General features: G+C 41.3%; 2 protein-coding genes across 10 annotated transcripts in view; one reads left to right on the top strand and one right to left on the bottom strand.

Annotated features, from left to right (window-relative positions):
- STRN3 (striatin 3) overlaps positions 1 to 1,927 on the bottom strand; it is a 62,251-nt gene extending 60,324 nt beyond the window's left edge. For all 5 annotated transcript variants that reach the window (XM_040065980.2, XM_040065983.2, XM_040065982.2 and 2 more), the window contains exon 1: positions 1,593 to 1,927. In XM_040065980.2, the coding sequence (XP_039921914.1) occupies positions 1,593 to 1,913 (321 nt within the window). In that variant the 5' untranslated portion in view covers positions 1,914 to 1,927. The remainder of the gene's footprint in view (positions 1 to 1,592) is intronic.
- Positions 1,392 to 22,231, top strand: AP4S1 (adaptor related protein complex 4 subunit sigma 1). Of its 5 annotated transcripts, none has more exons than XM_058420852.1 (7): positions 1,392 to 1,455; positions 7,378 to 7,525; positions 9,217 to 9,417; positions 10,778 to 10,864; positions 11,908 to 11,976; positions 15,055 to 15,078; positions 21,479 to 22,231. In XM_058420852.1, the coding sequence occupies exons 3-7, from the start codon at positions 9,280 to 9,282 to the stop codon at positions 21,605 to 21,607; spliced, it is 447 nt and encodes a 148-aa protein (XP_058276835.1). In that variant the 5' UTR covers positions 1,392 to 1,455; positions 7,378 to 7,525; positions 9,217 to 9,279; the 3' UTR covers positions 21,608 to 22,231. The 5 variants fall into 5 exon arrangements, with proteins under 5 accessions (XP_058276835.1, XP_058276833.1, XP_039921919.1 ...); XM_058420850.1 differs by lacking the exon at positions 1,392 to 1,455 and adding an exon at positions 2,176 to 2,207; XM_040065985.2 differs by lacking the exon at positions 1,392 to 1,455 and adding an exon at positions 2,389 to 2,590 and having other exon boundaries at positions 15,055 to 15,066.
- The last annotated feature ends 610 nt before the right edge of the window (positions 22,232 to 22,841 follow it).

Raw genomic sequence — 22,841 nt, 5'->3', positions numbered from 1 at the left:
TTTCCAAGTCTCAGGACTACTCTTCATGTTAGGGTACAGCAGCACTGAGTTTTAAAGTAACAAGCCCATACCTAAAACAAATATTTCAAGATGGTTTTGTCTGGTAATGAATAGCACGAAGCAACTTATTTTTAAACATAATGCTGTAACACTAAGACACTAGAGAAAACAGGAGAAACATCCAATTGCTCTCTGCTAAAAACACCCACCTATGTCCACCATAGATTTTAAATTCAGCCATTTCACGAGGTTTAAAATTGTAAGACTAGCAGTAAGTGGAAGAAACAGTAAAACCTCTTCAGTCGTTTCCCTTGGTGGTTTGGGTTTTTAATTCTTTCTTAATTATAGTTGTAACAAAAACAGTGCAAAGCGCCAAGAAGTTCCTAAAGAATTGCCCAGGCTCAGGTATACCTCCTGGTTCTGAAATCTGAAAGTAAATGCTTTGCTAACGTCACCTGCTGCTAGACTGCAATTTGATGGAATGCTACTTCAAGGCCATAAACATTCACTCAGTACAAAAATCACAAAAAAATTCTTTGGAAGCAATAAAGTCCGCTAACATTTTTTACATTTTTATTATGTACATTTCTGTCCAATAAAAAGATAGTGGCTCCTGTGTGGATACCTCACATTCAGTGGATTTCGTAATCTGTTCATAAACCGATAACAGTCTATGATTTTTTTTTTATCTGCAAAAATAATTAGTAAAATTATCCTATTACTGAAAGCAAGCATTAGTGGCACGAAATATATATTGCAACTCCAACACTTGCTCTCTATCCTGAAAAGTTATTCAATTTCCGTTCCTGAGGTGAAGCTGGTATTTTTTTTTTGTATACTGAAGTGACCACACCACAGACTTATCGATTCCTCACTCCTCTCCGATATGAAATCTCCAAAGAAGCGTGTCCGAAAGAAGGAGAGAACAGATTCGACCTGTCTCAAATTGCACGCCTGGCTAAGTCTTTTACTTACGATTTACCTGAACTCCTTTTCCTCGTCCTGCCCTTGCTCAGGAGGCAGGCACTCCTGCCGCCTCCTACCTCCCTCTTTTCCCTCCAAAGCCAGAGCTCGCTGAGCTCCAGGGAGGCGTCAGTCCTCCCTCCCAGGCCCAGAGGCTCTTGCTGTCGGTAACCCGCACGGGGCCGAGGAGCCCCGGAGTCATTGTGCTGCGGGAGCCGACCGCAGCTGTCAAGGCGCAGCGCAACTCGCCCCGCTAGCGGAGAGGAGGGTGAGGAGGGTCACGGCCCCGCGCCGCGGCAGCGTCCGCCCGCCCTCCCTTCCCCGGCCGCGTTCCGGGCCCCGGACCGCGGCTGCGGGCGAGCGGCCTGCGGGGCCGGGGCCGCTCCGGAGCCGGGCGGGCGCCATGCTACAAACCAAAATGGCTGCCCCGGGGAGGGAGCCCGGCTCGGGCCTCCGCCGGTACCGCCACTCCGCCCGCCGGACCTCGCCCAGGTACCGTCCCCGGGCCAAGGCGGCCGGCTCGGCCTCGGGGGCCCCGCGGACCCCGCTCGCCCGTGCGGCGCTGCCCCCGCACTCCGCGCGCGGCCCGGCACCCCGAGCCAGTCCCAGATCGCCCTCGCCCCCCGTACCTGGAGCTCGGCCCGCTCCACCTCCCAGTGCGCCCTCTCCATCTCGAAGCGAGCCCACTCGTGCTGGATGTAGTGCAGGATCCCCGGGATGGTGTAGTGCTGGGGCCGGGACAGCTCGGCGGGGCCCGCCGCCTCCTGACCGGCCGGGGCCGCGGGGCCCTGGGGCTGTGGCTGTTGCCCTCCTCCTCCGCCGGCTCCGGCCCCCACGCAGCCCCCACCCGACTGCAGGTTCACGTTCCCACCCGCCTGCGGCGGCGGCTGCTGCGGTCTCGGGGCGGCCGCCATCCCACCGCCTCCTCCGGCTCCAGGGTGCTCGTCCATTGTCTGCGGGGAGCCCTCCTCCTCGTCCCGCGGCGGGGGCCGGGAGCAGGGGCCGGGGAGGGGGCGAGCGGCGCTGGCTGGGGCGGGGAGGAGGGGGCGGGCCGGGCGGGGGGGCTGCGCCGAGCGGGTCCGGGTGTCAGCGCAGCGCGGAGCCGCCGCCAGCCGCCATTACAGCTCCGCGGCCCTCCCACTCTCGCAGCCGGCCGGGCGGGGAGCGAGCGGCGCCTGCCGGGAAACCGCGGCCTGGCCTCCGCCGCCGCCTCCCGCCGCCCCACGCGCCTGCGCGGGAGGGAGGTGAGCGCCGCGCCCGGGGGGAGCGGGACGGGCCCGGGGCGGGCGGTCGCTTCCTGCGGCGGGACGGCCTCGGCTTCGCCCCCGCCCGGGCGGGCCCCGGGTCGGTCGGTGTCGGGGCTGGCGGCCCGGGGCCCGCCCGGGCGGCTCCCGTCTGCCTCGGGCGACAGTCGAAAGTGGCGGCGCGGTTCGCCCCGGCTCGGGAGAGCCGAACGCCCTGGGAAAGTCGGCGGGAACGCGGCCGGGCCGGGGCCCGCGTCCTAAAGCGGCGCGCAGCCAGCGCAGCGCTGGTCCGACGCTCCGGGTTTTGAGACTCTGTGCGATTTAATGGTGCGCTGAGATTTCCCTACAAGGAGGTGGTTTAGAATAGATGTATTAAATTTATGGTATGTTTCTGGGAGCTGGCTGATCTCTGGTCATCTACATGATATCTCGGTTATGTTGTATGTGTAGTGTATTTCCCCCCTTGAGGAGGAACAGTGGCCCGTGTTTGCTATTCAAAACTCTTCCACGTGAGGATGGTTTTGCGAGAAACTAGTGGTCTATTTTTTCTGGCTCAGTTTTATCAGTGATAGTGCAGTGTTTGAGGCTGTAGTTTGAATATGGTGAAATTGCCTCGGTTGCAAAATACTACTCTGAAATGTAATACTTTAAAACTTTCATCATATCCTCTTTCAATTGATCCATTGGTCACCCATTTTAAGTGAGGTAGGTCTTTGGTTTTGCCTCTCTTCAAATTTTTTACATGCTTTACTCATTCACTACCTGGGTAGTTTCCTAAAAAAGGTCCATTCTTGACAGACCTGGAATTCTGTTAATTACTGGAAAAAATGTTTGTATCAGTACTGGTGTTTCCTTTCTTTACCAGGCTCTCATTAGGTGTGTATTGATGCTTCAGTTAGTTCATCCAGTCCTTCCTTTCTTCTCCATTAAATCATTTCCTACTAAAATGTCATTGTCCATTCTTCCTGATTCCATACCAGTTAGGCAATTAAATCCAGCTCCTTTCCTCCTCAGCTGATTTCTTTTCATTGTCTACTGACAAGTTACCTTATCATTATTAAAAACTGAGACTTAGCTCATAACTCGTTTAACCTTTTGTTTAACTCCAATTGTGCAGGACATTCCTTATTCCTGAGTATATGGGAGTTATGGCAGTTTAATTCCGTTACTATATTCAGCCAGCATTTTGACAACAGCAAAGGAAAATGTTTTTATTCTTTCCTTCCTCCCTTGACTTCCCTAGATAATTGAGGTTGGTTTAAAAAAAAAAAAAATCCCTGCTTTGAAATTGAACGCAGTGTTTTATTTTAAAGCCACGCAGACATACTTGTTTCGTGGTTTTGATGAATTGTTACGGGCACAGTAATAAACTAGAATGCAAAAATTACTTTTACTGGTAAATTTAAAATAGTGTGTGGTTTTATTAAGGCCTTGTTCACTGACAGACCAAAAGTAGGAAGAGCAAGGGTTCTGATTATGTGTGTGGTCTTCATTTGCTACGTGGTTTTGTGCAGTAAATCTATAGGAAGGTCAATAAACAAAAATAGAAAAATAATTGTTCCTGTGCTACGCCTGCTTGTGGTTCATGCCTCTATCATTTAGTCATTTTTAAATTTTCATTAATGTTTTCATTCCAGTTTAACCAATTTTATTGTACATTTGGTGAAGGGCCTGGAGGGGGAGGCATACGGGGAGCGGCTGAGGTCACTTGGTCCGTTCAGCCTGGAGGAGATGGAGGGGAGACCTCGGTGCAGTCAACAATTTCCGTTTGAAGGCAAGAGGAGGGGCAGGCAGCGATTTCTTTGTGGTGCCCAGTGACAGGACCTGAGAGACCCGAGGGAATGGCCTGAAGCTGTGTCAGGGGAGGATTAGGTGGGATATTAGGAAAGTTCTTCACACAGAGGGTGGTTGGGCACCAGAACAGGCTCCCCAGGGCAGTGGCCACAGCACTGAGTGAGTGACAGAGTTCAAGAAGCTTTTGGACAATGCTCTTGGGCACAGGATGTGACCCTTGGGATTTTCTGTGCAGGGCCAGGAGCTGGACTCAATGATGTTTGTGGGTCCCTTCTAACTCAGAACATCCTATGATTCTACATTTCATACATGCATACAGTGTGAGCTCTGCATCCAGAAAAATCAACTTGTTCAGAGTTGGATAGTGCAGTACATTATTTGCCTGTAGTTCTATCTAACATTTCTTTTTAATTCTTGGTGAAGCAGTTCTTGTAAACACTCATGCCATTTCTTCTTTGCAAGATTTTGTCTTTTATAAGCTAGCTAAGAGCCCTAGAATCTTACAAACCTTTCTTAGACTGAAATAACGAAAATACTTCTAAATCTGTAGACATTGAATGGAGTGGTTGACACGTCTTACTTGAATTACAGCTGTACTGCAAGTATAATTCAAGCTTAGGTTGTATTTCTTTTTTTATCATTTATGTGTCAAATTATGTATAACTATTGGTGAAATCTGTGACAAACTAAATTCAGTGCTTGTGTCTATACCAGAGGAATAATTAAAATGATATTTAAAATATGTTTTATATTACTGCATGTAGAATCAGCTGGGTTGGCCTTGTGGGAGACTTAAGATCTTTTTGTCTGCAGAACAGGTATTGCAGGCTTTGCCTCTCTGTGAGGTCTCAGCTGTTATCTGAAAAGGAGTGTCACTCAAACAGGGACTAGTTACTTTGAGGTGTCTCATGTGGCTATGCAGCCTGCAGAGCTGACATGTCCTGGAAGCAGCTCCTGAATCATGTCAGCCTGGCAGTGTGAGTCACACAGGCCAATTCTCTCACAGATATTTATCTGCAAGAGATACTTTATTGAGGGTGAGATCTAACACACTGTAACGCTCATATTTAAATCACAGTAGATAAGCTGTATGTCGTCATGTATGCATGCCAAATTATCTTTACAGAAGATGTATTTTGTAAGGGAAGTAAAGGAGAGTGCTACTTAGTCACTCTAGAAGGTACTTTCTTTTGAAGGAGTTTGCAGTTTCCAGACTTTTTACATCTTCCTCAAGCTATACCTTCTGAGGTTTTTGTTTATAGGGAGTCTTCATTCAGTAATAGAGTTCCATAGGTGTTTTGTAGATTGGGTATGCAGGACATGCCGGAAGCATATATCATAGGCTGTTCTGGACAAAATTTCTAATGCATGGTTGACTGGGATGGCAAGAGTTGGACTTGACAGTTGATCAGGATCTCCATAGTCTCTTCCAGCCTTCGGTTCCTAAGCACATTTGTGATGTGCACATTTGTCCAGTGACCTGGAATGAGACAGCCTATTCATTTCTGACAAACAGCATTCAGATAGTAATGCCTTTTCATTACTAAAATGAGAAAAATAATGGCAGAGATATGAAAGGCTTGCATCTTGTCACCAATTCCCTTGAACCGTTTGATTCTGCGTGCATAAGAGCATTGTCATCTGTGTGTATGTGCATGGATACATGCAGATATGTGCGTGAGAATGCTCAGAAAAGCATGTAAGAGTTGTATCAGAAGAAAGGTAGCTGGCTTTTTAAGTAGAGTACTGATTGTTGATCATAAAAGGTAGCTTCTCAAATACAAAGACCTTGAAGGAATACAGTTTCTTTACCCATCAACATGCACAGATGAGCTTTTTGTTTGTTTATTATAGTTCACAGGTTTCTTTACATCCTATATATGCAAAACTCATTTTAACGTTTTCTGTATCTGAAAGCCAAGATAAAAGGAGGAGAAATAAATGTTGTTTGTTAGAAACAAATCTCAGTAATTTCCCTTTTTTTCCATAAATTGTGCAAGAAAATGCTTTTACTACTACAAGCGATTTTTTCCAGAATTAGTTCTAAAGGAAATAAAGAAACTGCTTAAGATATTTTTAACACTAGCATTAGTCTCAAAGTCAGCTATGCTTGCATACTTTTTGTAACATTTTACAAAGTTATTATTTGAACTTGTTAATTTATTCCACTTTTTCTGCACAAAACTGTATGCTTGTGCTGCCATTTATATGAACAAAGTTTCTGGTTAAAATCTTGAATATGGTTAAAATCTTTGGGGCTGGTGGGAAAACACAGAAATGGCTACAGAAAGAGTGGACCTCTTTCCTACAGATTCAAAACCTTTTGATTATGTTTTCCAATCCTATGAATAAAAACTTTTAATAACACTTTTGAGTGCTACTATGGTTCTACCTCTGTTACAACATTATTAGTTTTTGCCTTATTAATCTATTTTAGATAAGGGTATTTGTGCAGATTTAAAAAAAAAATTAAAAATCAGGTCTAAATATTTTCTTCTGTAAAACAATCCAGGCTATTCATAAGGATATACGCAGATAAAATAGTCATAACATCAGAAAGAGATTAACAATGTACAAAGATTAGGTTAATAAGGGAATAATTAGGATTAGGGGCCAATCCTGCAATAGGCTCATACGTATGAATTTGTCATATGTTTTGCTATTGCATACTGCTTAACAGTAACTCAAAGTACAACTCTGTCAGTGCTCCTGGGGTAGTGGTACTGTTCTCCCTGTCCTGTTCTCAAGCACTTGGTACCATTTATAACTAAATTATTAAAATAGCTTGGATCAAAACAGATAACTGTTAATTCTTTTTTCAGCAGTGCCAAAGACAAAGATGAAGTGTAAAACTCAAGTGAAAAAGAAAAGCTGTCTACACCACTGTTATTATCTGTTCACGTCTTTTGCAGTTGGCCTCCTGTGCCTGAGCTTGCTTAAAACAATGGACAGCATTTCTTAGATTGTTTCTCTTTCATGCCGCAGCTCCTTCAGAAGTAGCTTTAAAAATGCAGGTTCCTTGTGTCATGAGGTTGACTCTTGCTGGGGGGCCTCATTCTGAGCGAGAAGGAGTTGTTCATTCTGGTCTTTCTTGGAGGGTTTTTATTAAAAACTGACTATGTCATCTTAGGATTTCAACTTTATGTTTAAAAATATTAAGACATCTTATTGCAACTCTAACTTCAGGTGGCAGTTCAAAATAGAATGTGAGGGGGGAAATAGAGCCGTATCTTAAACACAGCAAAGGTTGTATAGATGGTAGTCTCCCATTTAGTAACCAATGTCAGTCTGCTTGCCATCCAACAGTGAAGATCCCGTCATACATTTCTGTCTGGGTCCTTTTTTCATCTTAATGACCTGGTTCATTCTTTCTCAGAGACAAACCCGTGCTGATTCAGAAGCTGTGGGCGCAGTGCACAAGCTGTGTGCACCAAGGCAGCAGCACTGACCAGCACCCATGACTCTGCTGTTGGAGTGACGCAACAGAAGCACGTTCCTGAAGAGGCTTCCTGTGTCTGGAGGAGGTGAGAAAGCTCTGAGATTGTCTTGATTCCAAATAGATTCTATTGTCTTGAGGACTCGTCCTGAACTAACTACATGTCACTCAACTGAGAATGAATTATCAGTATCAAGTCAAATTAGTAAAAATACATTTGAAATTACATATGACCATCTGCATTTCTTTGTCGATAGAGTATAAACCACAGTACACTGAGAAAAAAAGGGTCACTTTGTTGAGATCCAAGTGGTGGTAAAAGAGATGGCTTTTCTTTCTGAAGACAGTGACCACTGTGAATCAGAAGTAAGCAATACTTAATGTCAGCACAATATATTGGGACTTGTTGCATCAATGTTATGAAAGATTTGTCACCTATGGATGGTATATAGCCAGCTTATTCAAGTTGCTAATAATATGATGCAGCACCTATGAAGCTTGCCTTGTATTCTTTCCCCTTTTGCTTTTTTGCATTAAGATACACTTTTGCATTAAGATACACTGATTTTTCTCGAAGAGCTACACTGTATTGTTTTGTGGATTCCTGACAGGTTTTTTCTGTTTAGTCCATGTCACAGAAGGTGTGAAACCTAAGATTCTCCAGGTAAAGACCAACTCTTCAAAACTGCAAAAAAAAGTAATAACTTTTGAAAGTGGAATAACTACTGTATTTCCAGTGCACAAACCTCAAGATTATTTGGGCCAACAAATCTGGGATGCAAATAGAGAGTCAGATGGAAAACGTTAGAGTGATTGTTCTTAGGCATTAAAGAAAATAACCCCGAACTTCTATTTCAAAAAATGACATCTTCCACTTACTCTATTTTCATACTTTTCAAATCAGAGGTGTCAGTTGCTTAACAAGCAGATTCTGACAATGTGCTCTTTTTAATGTCCTTTTTCACTGTACATTGCATGTGGTATATTTATATTCTACAGCTATACTTCAGTGGTGTTGAGTGGATTAATACTTATATTGCGATAAAGGTCTTTTGAGTAATTAATGTCAAACAATTTCTTTTTAGCTATTGAAAACCCACACTTCTGTTTTCAATAAGTGCAGAATTTACCTTTTGCATCAGTGTGGGAAACCAGACAGGAGAAGACAGATTTCAGTAGCTCCTGGTCCAGCTCAAGACGTGTTGATACTGCAGATACTCAAATATTTAGGAGTCTCTCATTTTGCATTAAAGCAATGATCACGTGTCGTGGCCCTTGCATTTCCCTGTCATCTCTCCATTCAATTTGATATAACAATGGTATGAATGTAATTTGTTAAATACAAGTCAGGGGGAAAAAAAAGTGCTTATAGGCAAATTTTTCTCTTAAGAGCTGTATTAGTGTGGATTGGTATTGGGCAAATTTTTGATGTTCGCAAAGTTAGCGTGCAGGAAGAAAATGGTGAGTAGATTTATGGTTATGAAGAAGTAATTTTTTACTCCTCCAGTTTCCCAAGCCCAATCAAGAAATTAATTTGATTGAAATGTGAAAATTTCAAATGTGAAAGCTGTAATTTGTCAGATAGTTTGTGAATAGTTGTATAGGGGGAAAAGGGTGTTTTTTCAAGGGATGTGTGCAAAAGATTTGAGATAATTTTCCAATGTTCTTTGTTTTGGCAATATGCTCAGTCATAAATATAGGCATACCTGGGCTGGATAGCTTTTAGAAGTCTTTATTCCTATATATTACTACTTTTTTTTTTTTTTCCCCTGCTCTCAGAAATACTCTTCTTGATTTCTGCACCTGAAATTGAAATCTACCATTGAAATCAACAAAAAAGAAATGATAAAATTTTTTCTTATGGTTAACAAACAAGGACAAACAAGACTGTCCAGGTATTATGAGCATGTAGAAATTAATAAACGGACAGTGCTGGAAGCTGAAGTAATTAAAAACTGTCTCTCCCGTTCAAAGGATGAGGTAGGTTTTGTATCACATCTCACACCTTTCCAATTGCTAATTCTGAAACCTATCAATGTCTATTGCAGGTCATCATTTCATTTGTAATTTCATTTGTACCCATGATAAAAACAATTGAGTTTCTAGATTATGGGTTCAGTCAGTTGAACTGTTGTGTATTGAATAAATATGTTTTTCTGAGGCTTACAGAGATTTTGGAGTTGTGTGTATCAGTGTCATGAATATTCCTCTTCTTTGTTTGAAGAAGCTCAGAAGTCCAGGAAAAACTAATTTTAGCCTTGTATTGCTTGTCTGATAGTGATGGATAGAGGGATGTTTCTGTTTTGTCAGAAGATAGAAGGCAGAGTACTGACAGCTCCGACTTTAAACTTAGGGTAGAGGATTCCAAATTATGAAAACATTATCTAAAGCACAGCGGATTTTGGAAACACCAATTTTTAGGCCTCTGTATTAGACTTCTTTATTCCAAAAAGTGTTCACGTGTTCTGCAAAAAAGACAGGAAACACAGAAGTTGGAAAGTTTTTTGGATGAAAGTTGAGATTTTCATTGCTCTCTTACTTAAATCATTGGTTCTTTAAGCAAAGCACCAAACATTTGACTTAGAGGAGAAATATGTGACTTGGACAGTGAATGAAGTTTTTTTGGTTTGTGTTCTGGAGTCAGCTTCTTTACTTTTCATTAATGATGCGTGTTCTTACACAGCAAGAACATTCATACCTTCTAGGAAACCTCAATAAAAAGAGCAGTTCTTATAAGCCCCTTAGTTTGCAGCTTTGACAGCGGCTAAAGAAATGAAGGTCTTCGTGCTGCTCCTGCGAGGGCATTTCGGAGCGCAGGCTCCAGCGCAGGAGCTGCCGGCGCTGCCGCTGCCATTTCGGGCACCGAGCGAAATGACAGAGGGAAAGGCGGCGGCATCTCCTCCAGCGGCGTGAAACGGCGCCATCTCCTGTTGGGAAAGACGTTAATTCCCCACTGGGTTTGGAAGGCTAATATTCTTAATTTTTACATTAAAATATTGATAATTTATTAAATAGGAAAATTACCTCTAGGTAACCTCTTTTTGAAAGGGCTTGAAAATGAAAATTATGGGAAAGTACCTGGTGCCTTAATAACTCCAAACAAGTCACTTCAGTTTTTCCATTTAAAAAGTGGTGGCATGTTTTCTGCCAGCAGATGAAAATACGGTGTAACAGTTACTGCACTAAATTTCTTTCAAGTTAAAATGGATGAATCTTGGGAAATCCATGTTCTCTGTGGGTCTTACGAACCTGAAAGCTGACGCCCTTTGAACATTATGCTTTCTACTGTTGTATATTTAAATGGCAGCTGCTATATTTGACTCATTTTGCTTCTGCCTAGTGCTCTTTCATTGAGTATAAGGACTTCAAGCTGGTGTACCGACAGTATGCAGCCCTTTTCATAGTTGTTGGCATCGACCAGACAGAGGTAAGAAATTATATATCCTCTTGCAATGACTGTTTATAGTGGTTATCAAAGGCTAGAGCTCAAGTCTTGATCCAGTGTGGAATTTTTCAGTAGCAATTAGAGAATTTCAAGGAGTCAATGTTAAAAAAAACCAATAACAACAACAACAAAAAAAGCCAACCAAGCCAAACAAACAAATCCCCTCTCCTCAAAATTTTTATTTTTGTGAAGTAAGGGAGATATAAAAGCAAGTGTGCTATGTTTCACTTTGGTCTTTAGCAGTAGAATGAGTGGCTACCATGAGGTAATCTTCCTGAGCCTTGTATTAATTCTGCACTAATTTATGTGAGGTGGGGTTTCTCAACAAATGTTAGCGTTATGGCCAGGTCAGCTGTCTCATCTGTGGTGACTTCTCACTGTTTTTAACGTCCTTGGCAAAAGAAAAAATTCCTGTACTGTCAGCTACAAAGATGCCAGTTTATTTTGCTTTTCAAAAAGGGAAAAAAGGAAAGGTATCTGAAAGCTGACACATACTGTTATTTCATTTGTTCAGGTTGCACCTGGGAGGCCTTTGTGTTTGCAGTGATAACTGGTTCTCAGAAATTAATTCAGCACTTACTGTTGGAGACCATAACAGGGTGGTGTGGAAGGTAACTGCTGCCTACCACAGTATCTTCAAGTCAGAAGTATCGTGGCAGGCAATTTGGAACAAATTATTTTGGCTTTGCTACAGAAACCACCCAGGGAGGCTGGCTCTGTGCTACCGCTGGCTGGTGTGACTTCAGCATAGGGATGCTTAACCTAGTTAGCTGTGTGTGTCCACAGAGCCGAGCTGCAGTGGGATGGCAGCAGCCCAGGGGAGAGAATCCCTTGTTGCAGAGCTGCTCTTTCTGCCCTGAGCACTGCCCAGCTTTGGGCACCTCAGCTGGGTCACTACATGGCCTGAGCAGATGGACTACTCTATTGTCTAGTGGCTTTTCCTTCACCACAAACTGAATTAACACAAGGAATACTATTACATTTTCTAGATAATTGATTTAATATTGAGTTGGTTTTAATTTCAGAATGAGATGGCAGTATATGAGCTAATTCATAATTTTGTGGAAGTTTTGGACAAATACTTCAGCAGAGTGGTGAGTGAGACACTAAATCTGTTATGACACATCTTTTCTCTTTCAAAACTTTGGTGAAAGTTTCATTTCAGAGAATAAATCAAAGGAGAAAAATATTTATATTTTAGAATTTTGATAAATATTATCACTGTGGGGAAAGGCAGTATGAGCTGATTTTTAGAGAAGTATACATGGGTTATAAGTTATCAAACAAGGAATACCAGAAATACTTCTGTTAGAAAAGCATGGGTTGTTTATAGGTTTTCTGGGGTTTCTTTGGGTCATATACACTTAAATTAGCCATGGTCATTTTATATGTTTTAAAGAAATAAAGAGGTTTTACTTTGCAGTTCTTATGCACTTTATAGCATTACATTCCCCAAATGAACTTCATTCATGATTAAGATGGTGTAAGCATGAAGCAGGGAACTGACATCACTCTCACTGAACAAGATCAGAGGAATGGAGCAAAAGAAACCTCAAAAACCAGTTTGTACTTGTAGTCCCCATATTGTTGTCAGGCAACAGTATGATATCTGATCTGATAAAACAGCTATTATAGAGATAGGATTCAACATCAGACATGGCTCCACTTAAAATGACACTGTTCCTTTTGGTGGGAGACTTTTTTTGCTTGCTTGTTTTTAGAAAGTTTGAAAATGCAGCATTGCAATTCTGGTTAGAACATTTGCTATTTAATATAGGGTTTGTAATAATCTTGTTACCAAAAAAAAAAAAAAAAAAAAAAATTTACTGAAATCATACTTTGGTGCAGTTTCAGTTAACCTTTGCTGAAATGTGTTGGATATCCCTCTTGGAAAAGAGGACTGGATGGTTTTCTGTGTAGTCCATGTACTTGAGGGCATTACACTGGTAACTGTACATACAAGGTATCAGTGTGCAGGGTCTGTAACTGCTTTCCCAGTTCTACTACCATAGCAGGCGTGGCAGAGCTCCCTCTGTGAATTCAAGGACATGCTTGAAAAAGTCATCTGCACCCTTCCCTGTTTAGATGCTTGGCAAATCTTTTAGGCTGTTATCTCAACTGACATTGCCTCAGCCCATTGAAACTGCTGGTCCTAAGTATATCACCTTTTGACTGCACTGAGTTCAGAATTTCTCTTAAAATTGCTGATTTTAGTCCCAAACTAAGCAGTGATAAATAGGAATGGACAATAAAATTTAGTCACATTTATTTGTCTGATTGAGCTAGTAGTTGCTAAGCACCTCTCAAATTTTATTCAATTAAAGCAGAGCAAAAATAGATGTAGTTCTTATACATATAAATGTAGTATATTTATAATCCTTTGACCACACATATAACCCAGCCACTGATAGCTGTTAGAAATTTGCTGAGTTCATCATACCAGAGGGGGGGCTTTTTATTATTTTTTATTTTCCATAGCATTTCAGGTTTGAGACTAGAGGAACCTAAAAGAGGGCTGCTAAAAGAAATCTCATGCCATTTGATGCTTCTGGTTTTAATATCATATAACATAATAAATAGCAGAGAACTAAGAAAAGGGCTGTAATTCTACCTGGGGTTTCTGGCAGTAACCACAGAGCAAGAAAGTATAAATCTGTACTTGTACAGATTACTGTTTAGGATTTGCAGAATTTTAGCAGAATCCCAAATTATGATGATGGCAACAGAGACAGAACTCTGGGAAAAGAGAGAAAATGTGTCCCACTCTAGAAGGACATTTTGTCATCTCTTATTTTTAGACTTGAGAGCTTTAAGCATTCTCACGTACTCTGTTTTTATCTAATGGAGTTTACAGAGCTTGAATTCAGATATGAGAACAAACATTAATGGAATTAGGGGGAAAGCTTTCAAAGTTGCTTGTGAGATGTAATTCTGTGGCCCCTTCACTTTTATATGGCTATCCAGGAAAAATTCTGCATACTGCTCAGAATGTCTCCAACTACTTTTTAATGCTGAGAAAACTTAAACTGATTTGGCCCTTAAAATGCAATTTTTGTGATGCATTAAAAACTTCTAATTGAAGAATGGGAGAGTCACTCAGCAGAGGCCTGTAGACTACAATTAGTCGAGTTTAGATCATCTTAGACCACAGAGTTAGTAGCAATTGTACCAGTAAAATCTTACCAGCTTTACTCTGCCTTAAACCAGGTTTAGACCATGAATGAAAACCATGTTATCAAACTAAATTCTCTAGGGAGCAGGTAAAGTTTCCCTCTTTTAGCAGAGACTGGGGAATCTCCACCCAACTCTGCAAGATCTTAAGTGCTAAGGCTGTGATTAATTCTTTCTAAGTTTAGCTGTTTAACTGAGGCACCTAAGTTAGAAGTTTGGTCATCCTAAGCTCCCATTACTGGTGGTGGAGACCGATGAGTATCTCGAGAACGTGAGTCATGCCTCAAGTGTGCCGAGTCAACTGGTGAAGATCCCCATCTCTTCTGCTGACTGCAGAGAGACCACAAGGGCTTCTAACTCAGACGTTTTGGTTAAGTGAGTAATACTGCTTGGGGTGAATCCAAAAATAGAAGGGAAATGATGACTATATGAAGAATTATGTTGCTGGGGCTGGAGAATTCTTAGAAGTGCTAAGGGTCCAAAGCTTGGAGTTGCCTTGCCTTTCCTAATATATGCAGCCACTACCACAGCCATGGGTACATACAGTGTCCAGATTTTGGTGTTGAAATGCTCTGCAGCAACAACTTTAACTGTGTAAACTTGGTATAACATCCTGGTTTTGTAGAAGGAGGAAGAGTGAATGTAGGACTGGAACTGCCATGATCAGAGCTGCTGGTTTTCCACCCACTCACTTAGATGGCACTGCCTATATTGAAATTGTTACTTGTAGGTGACCTCAGTGGTTATTTTTAAGTAAAACATTAGCTTTGATTACATGTTACACAGGTAACACATGTAAAGCAAAGCAGTGTTGCAGGAAAGAGCATGTAATTGTCCAATCCAGAACAGAAATCTGAATCACTCTAAAATTTTCTATCATTACTTTGAAGACTTTCTTTATCCTTTGAAGGGATGTGTAATGTTTAATGATTATGAGATGAGATCACCTGAGATAAGAGATCAAACTGTAACTAATGGCTGTCTATCTCTTTTCCTTGCAGAGCGAATTAGATGTATCCTTTTCAGTATCAGAAATCCATTTGTTATCGCTTTTTGGTGTATGTTCCAGTTCATACTCTCCCCATGTCCTGACTGTCACTCAAGTCAATGCAGATGTTCACTAGTTTTGCACTTGGAGTAGGTAGCACCATTTTGGCACCTTTCTGAAAGCATAGCTTATGTTCATATGGGTCACCTATTTAAATACTCCCATCATTGAGATAAGCCTGGTCCCATTTAAAGTAAGACACAGAGAGCTTTCTTTGAGAGAACTAAGTACATGAAAAGTTAAATTCATGGGGAATTTTCAGGCTTAACTAGTTATTACTTTAAGGTTTCACTTTGAGTTTACAATAAAATAGATATTGAAATTACTGTAATAACAACTGAATGCTACAGCTGTGTCTTGAGCCAAATAGCAGCACTATTTTTGAGAATATGTTTGCAGTTTGATCTTGCTTTGTGAAAGCAAGAAGTGAATTTTACTTTCTGTACCTTTGGAAGGAGGAAAAAAACTGGGAAGTGAATACTTAGGAAACCAGGTGTTAACTTCTTTTCCCACTCCTCTCCTTACACTGCTATATTTTCATGTGTAAGTGTCGCAGGGTATTAATTAAAATATGATTTAAAACTCACCCAAATACAAAAACTAAAATACAGTCCTGAACAATTAAACACAAATAGCAAGTAAATAAAACACAATACCAGAAATATTAAACCAGGACAATGTAGCACAGTCTTCCTTCTCTGTTCTTCCAATTCCACTGCATGTTCACTCTGCTTCAGCAGTTCTTATGCTTATATTTGTTGTTGCTTAAATGCAGATCTGCTGGTACAAAGAGTTTGTTACATACCTGAAATACAGTTGCTATCTTGCAATCGAGAAATTTAGTTCATTTACTTTAAGAATTACCACTTCTGAAGAGCACAGAAAAAGTCTGTAATTTGCCAAATGGTCTCACAATAACTCTTCTGCTCAGTGCAGTTAGTTTGGATGCAAAATACCTGCTGGAAAAGGTATCATCTGAAGGTCTGCAACATTGAACACCAAGTAGCATTTACAAAATCTTTGTTTACTGAGTATCTTGCAGGAGACTCATAATTTCCTGACCCTCTGCTATTTTTGTGTACAGATCCATAGGAAGTTTATTTTAAATGTGATAGTGGCTATTCTATATAGCCAGTAGTGTTTACTAACATGAAAAAAATAGTAGGAAATGACATGAACTCAAAACCCATTTAAAATATACCATAATTACTAAGGCCATCCAGCCATACACAGAGCAAAGCCCAGTTAAATCCAAAAGCTGAGCCTATCACACAATTGAGATGTCACTGGAGCCCACACCAAGCCTGCAGCACATGCACTGGTTCTTGCAGCTCCCACACATAGTGCATTACCCCAGTATTTCTGGCAATGCAGCTCCAGCAGAGGCAGAACTCAGCTTTCATTTAGGTCCACACCTGAATTCATCCAGAGCATCCACATTGTAGCTCATGTCATGGTCTGTCTGGAGTCAGAGGAAGGGTGCCTTGGGCACAAGGTCAGATCCAAATCCTTCCAACAGGATTTATACATCACATTGGTATGTATAACATTGATGCTAAACAATGCATGAACAATTGCACAGTTCTCTCATGTATTCTGCAAAAATGCACACAGGTTACCTATTGGCTAAGTACTTGAGAGTAGCCAGCTTTTTACAGAAGCTTTCATGTGTGAATTGTGAACCATTTAGCCATTATATGATGTCCATTTTCATTTTGAGAGTCAGTTGCACTCTTAAGAGTACCTAGGCTGGAATGACATAACATTCCTAAAGTTGTTTGGATTGTTTTTAAAATATCAGTAAGTAGCGTTGTGATTGAACAAGTACTGAAATTGACCTCGGGGTGTTATGCCCTAATGTGTTAACAGCATTGGATAAGCCTCACTTTGACTATAAAATAAGTGGGAGGGGTTTGCTGTAGCACTAAAAGTCCAGCTTGGGTGGTGTAGGAACTACTTTCTTGCTATGATGACAAAAGAGACTATAAAAACACAAGTGTCAGGACAGCAGCTCTATAGGGAACAAAACGCTGGTAAGTATGACAGTTTCTAAAATTACTAAAGGTAATTTTTCTATTGCTTGAACTGGTGAAGCAAAGCTTACTTGAAGACGACACATCATTAACTACTAGAGAAACAGGTACTTATGCTCCCCTTGTGGGAAGGGAGGGGGTGACAGAGTGCTCTAGGACTAAGCATCTGAAGAATGTTGTCATGATCCAAAAAAGCCATTACATTCCATTGCAACTAGCTGCTGCTGCTCCTCCTAGGACAGATAAGAAGCTTTGATACAGGGAATACTTCATGTGAATCTTCACATTGTGGGATCACACTGTGATTCTTCAGTTCCCTGTGGGATAACACTGAGAATACAGTGCATTTAAGGAGTGAGTGATGAATTTATTCTGAGAATTTATAAGGACACACTTCAGTTTGCACTGTAACATAAGTGGGTGAAACGGAAACCTGTAAAGATAAAGACTAGCTTAAAATTAGCTTAGTTGTTCTAGAATTTTACAGAGCTTGAAGGCACCTCTGTCTCCTATTTAATATCAGCATATCAGTCATTTGAGAAGGAAGTGGTCAAGAAAGCATTTCATGGGTTTCAGTGCCTTAAACATGCCTGCCATTAGATAGGCTAGAAGTTATTGAAAGTGAACATTGGCAAGGGTAAGTCAGAATGTGTGAGTCTAGACTAAATAAAGAAGCAACTCCAACTAATCTCTAGTTGAAGTTGAATGTACGCAATGGAAATCAAGGATTTGTAGTGCTGTATATTCAGTAGCAAACCATCTGTTCCATATGCACCTGTAATCTACAAAGCCTTTGTTTGTGCTCCTGGGTGTGTTCTGTGATCACAAGGTGCACTTCATAATCTCTTAAGCCTGGACACACCCTTAAATTACTTGCCTGGAAAACCCTGAGATCTCTAAAATGCCTCATATGAAGAATTTATTTATTACATGCAAGTCCTAACTGTGCCTTTTCCCCTTCTTTCCTTCCCCTCTTCCCTGCTTAACTGTCTATATAATGTTTTGGGAAAGGAGACACAATACTTGTGTCATACGTACCTCCTCTTAGGATGCATTTGCCATAAAAACTCTGAGATAGTAGAAAATACTATTAATGTCTTTAAGAAGGAGAGCTCTTTAAGTAACCAAAAGCCAGTGTAACATTTAAAATGTCAGCTGTGTAGGTACCATTTACTTCTGCTGCTTGGTACGCAGCTGCCACAGCATTGCCAGCAATAGGGAAGCCAAAGCCAGGGTGGGCTCATCTTTTCCCAGGCTGGCATGCAGAGATTAACATGTTTTCCTCTGCCTTTTTGTTCTGATATCCTCTGCATGGATCTAGTGAAAGTCCCTTAATGCTGTTTTTGTGGGCAGCCAGGTTTCTTACTGGAAGCAGGACCTTTAATGACAGCCCTGGGTGGAGCACATGGCAGTGCAAACACCAAATACAGCTTTTTCCTGTTGCCAGCTGCTCAAACTGGTTTGCTTTGCTGCTTTCAGCTGGGTGTGGATCTATGACTTCAGGGCTTTAAACCCTGAAATTTGGGGTCACTTGCCAAACAGGTAACAGGCGGGGAGGATGAGCCTTGCTAAGGATCAAATACATATTCCTCCCTGGGCAGGGCATTCAGACGTGAATGGCTGAGCTGTGTTGGGCAAGATGTAACCATAAAGCATAGGTGAAACTTACAGGAAGGGGAAAAGAACCAGGGTTGCTCCCTTTATGATCCAAGAACAGTGTGGTGAAGAGAGGTGGGATGTAGGCGTAGAGGGTAGAGGTTAAAGAATACTTTGGGACCTTCGAAAATCAAGTTGATAGATCTTTCCAGAATGGTATTAGTATCCCCACTCAAACTACAGATGAAATTACTGTTTCTGGAGTGATGACTGAGATTACCACATTAGAGATGGACAGAAGTCATATCACTTCTCTGCAATGGAGCGAGCCCATTTGGAAATAACCTGGAGTGGCCTGCAGGGAAATTGACATCTCATTGAACTACATTGGGTCTGAGTGGAACAGCTCCAAGATTCTTATTGGCATGGGTAGAGTTTTCCTTTGACATGGTATTGGCTCTTCAGGAAATACAGCAGAGGAAAAAAATAGGATGATGCAGAAAAATAAGGCAGGAGTGGCAGGTTGCTGCATCACCACTGATCCTGGCTGATTAAGTTGTCTGGGTTTTACATTTTTCGAACTGTTAAAGGAAGAGGAAGGTGTGGACTCTCTGCCATGGGAACTGGGGCATTGTGAATCAGTGGTAGAGTGTAAAAATTAAAAGCCAGAAGGAATTGGCTTTCTCACTTGTTGAAACTTGAATGGAATGTTATCTAATTTCCTTAACTGATCCTGTAGCCCAGTGCAGAGCAGTGCCAGAGGTGAACTAAGCAGCAAAACAGCTCTTTCTAAAAATTCTCACATTACTGTAATAAAGATATTCTAACTTCTCAGATTAAAATATTTCTGTAAAGGCTGATTTACTCAATGAGTTTATCACAGCAAGAAATTCTGGTACCACAGAAATGGTGACTGAAGATGTAAGGACAGCACTGCTCCTCAGTATCAAAAGGCACCTGAGAGTCTGATTTTTGGAAACAATGCAGACTATGGCCAGATTCAGGAAGAAGTCTGGTATTTAAAACGTAATTTAGAATTAAATTATGTAGTTAAATTTAGGTCAGGAAATTAGAAATTTTCTGATGAAATGTGGCTATCCCCAAGACCCTGTTCACAGCTATAGTTTTTCACCTGGTAGTATAAGTTATACCTCAATATGCCATGCTCTTGGTCAAGCAGAACACCTCAGCTGGAGCAATGTTACAATTACTTCCCCTTCTGCACAAATACACAGTAGCACCAAGTTCAGCCCAGAGCTGTTGTCATTTGCGGCTCAGTACTCACACTGCTCCAGCTCTTTGGCAGAGCAGTATGGCTGACTGCCAATGTCAGATCCACTGGCAGTCAGGAGACAGAGCAGTCTTCTTCAATGCCTGAGTCGTGTCCAAAAAATAAGACTGGTATTTATCACACTGAGCAGAGGAAATTGTTGATGCCTTCAAAAACCTGATTCTTGCAACTCCACTGATGAGCAGGGAAGTCCACTAACATAAATACGAAGATTAGAGCAAAACCAGGCTGTCTTCCTGAGTTCAATTCATGGTGTCATAAATAACAGAATGGGAGAGAAGGCACCCAAGAGACTCACCAAAGTGGGGGGAAAAATATTGAGAGATCTCTTTGGCAGTTACTGTATGAAGTCTTGCGAGGTCCACTGCAGCAGTCCTCAGTACACGGGCAAGATTTAGACAGCACAAAATGAAAGCAATGCAGATCTCTTGTGCCCAGCATTGAGCATATGTAAAAAGCAGCAACAGGTGGAGAGTAAGGCAGATAAAGGGTTATTCATGCTCTGTGTATGTATGTCAGTGAGGCAACAACAGGTGCACCCAGCAGGCTGCTTTGCTGTGCCTGTTTCCATTTCAGGTTCTGGTGATAAATGGCAACATCTGAGTCTTTTTTCACAGCATAACCCTTGGCAGTTGTTCAGTGGATGTGCTGGACACTCATGTCTGCATGTATCTATCTGCATGTGTCATGAGTGCCCACCACTTCATACCCCTGGAAGGCCTGTCATCATTTTTTTTGAGACAGATGCTGTTAGATAAAGTTAAGAAAAGACAGATGTGCTTATGGACGAATTTCGTGTATCACAACTGTACAAATTTGTATTGCCCCAGATTATTTTCCTTTGGGTGAATATTAGAGATTATATTTTAGAAAGTATTTAAAATATGAACCATTTTTTTTTACTTTTGCTCTTCTTTATAAGATTTACTGCTAGATCAGTAACTCAACATTATGTATCAGCATGCTCCTCTTAAGTTATTTCCAAGCAGATCAAATACTGTTAGCAATTCAGGGCAAGGAAATTTTGAGAATCTAGTATTTAAGAACTTGTTAATTACTTTTCTTGGAAGAATGCAGAATTTTTGTATCTTCTCATAGAAGGTTGTGACCCGTTGATAACATTTGGTATCCAAACAATAGTTGGTACTCAAGCAGATAATTAACCACCTAGATCTCAGTGTAAGTCTACCCGGCTTTTGCCACTATATACTATTTCTATATTCCAGGACAGGATACTGCTGGGGCTTCAACTTCTCTACTTCTGACCAGTCTGTGATCAGAAAAGAAGTGTCAGTTGAACTGTTTCCATAGCTTTATTAAAATACTGGTAAATAAGCTAGAATAAATAAAGAAATACCTATTTTTGTAAATGTTTAGTAAAGACTTAAGTGCCTGTGATTTTTTTTCTGAATTATCGTTACATTGTTCAAAATACACTTAACTTGAAATGTTTCTAGATCATGTTCAATTTGGACAGGGTGCACATCATTTTGGATGAAATGGTGCTAAATGGTTGCATCGTGGAAACGAACCGGAACAGAATTCTCGCCCCTCTGTTTGTGCTTGACAAAGTGGCAGAAGGCTAGGGAGATGCAAGAGTGACTAAGGCATTTTACAAAAAATGGCAAAAGCATCAAGAATGTGCCTATAGCAGTTTTCTGCTGTTGCAAGACTGACTCATGCGACATTCAAATTAGTTGGAAAATATTTTCCATTTCTTATAGTCTGTGTATGCAATGAGAAGGATACAGCTAAACATGTGGATGCATTCAGATGCAGCTTCACTGACCCAACAGAAATCTTCCAAGAATGGTCAATAATTTTAAAACATTTTGAGGATGAAGAAGTGGAAACTTACCATGACTGACTAGGCATCACTTTGAATCACTTTGATTATGTAGTATCATGCCAGATCTAAAAGACAAAAATCATAGAAAAATAAATTCAAACTGAGTTTCAGTCTTTCCCTTAAGCACCAACTTGATTTATTTTCATACAAATTTACTGTTAATAATAGTGCTGTGACTTTTATGCCCACTTTTATACTACATTCATCCTTTATCAAAAAGCTGGTTTCCCTCCCTTTGCCATGCAAGTCACAGACGAAAAGTACAGATGTGTAAAGTATTTCTACATACTTTACAAATTGTAACTGGAATTATTTTGCACCGAAATATTATAATATTAATAAAAAATACTTAAAATCAGAAGTTTAATGCTCTTTTGTCTTGTTGGCTTCATGAATTACACAAAATCTTTTCCATTTTGGCACACCAGGGTTTGGGGTTTTTTTCTTTTGTATATGCTATCTATGTATCGAGATTAAAACTCCTACAGAAGATGAGTAATAAAAGATATGCAAGTTCTCAGGACCAGGTAGGTACTGAATGAAGTCTCCCTTCTTGAGCAGGAAGCTGTACCTAAGCTAAGTTGCCTTCCCAGGCATCGAGCGTGCCGATTTACACTGCACACTACTCTGCAAGTCAGGGGACAGCTGGCACTCTCAGCTTACTTCCACTTACCTTTCTAGAGCTGTTATCTGCCTCCTTCTTCTTAACCTCCAGCCCAGCCCCACTTATAACCTGACGCGGAACAAGCAAATTCTGTGTGAAAGCACATATGGTCACATAACTACCACTCAGACACCAGGGTCTACGGAGCAAAGAGTGTTTTGTGTGTGCCAGTAATCCACGGGGCTTTCACACAGTAACATGTTTATCAAAGCAAGATGATGTTGGGACTGGAGCAGAGTTCATAAACCTGGACACAGGTGTTTGTCTGAAGCGCGACAGGCACAGGAATGCAGGATGGTGGATATTC

This window comes from Hirundo rustica, chromosome 6 (genome assembly GCF_015227805.2).
Source record: "Hirundo rustica isolate bHirRus1 chromosome 6, bHirRus1.pri.v3, whole genome shotgun sequence".
NCBI classification, from domain to species: Eukaryota; Metazoa; Chordata; class Aves; order Passeriformes; family Hirundinidae; genus Hirundo; species Hirundo rustica.
Note: the sequence above shows the minus strand (reverse complement) of the source record. Positions and strands in the feature narration are given on the sequence as shown.

Excerpts from the sequence above, each read along its gene's own strand:
- AP4S1 (XM_058420852.1), top strand. The coding sequence starts at position 9,280 with ATGATAAAATTTTTTCTTATGGTTAACAAACAAGGACAAACAAGACTG. Across the intron at positions 11,977-15,054 it reads ACAAATACTTCAGCAGAGTG|AGCGAATTAGATGTATCCTT; the intron begins GTGAGTGAGACA and ends TTTTCCTTGCAG. Across the intron at positions 15,079-21,478 it reads AATTAGATGTATCCTTTTCA|ATCATGTTCAATTTGGACAG; the intron begins GTATCAGAAATC and ends AAATGTTTCTAG.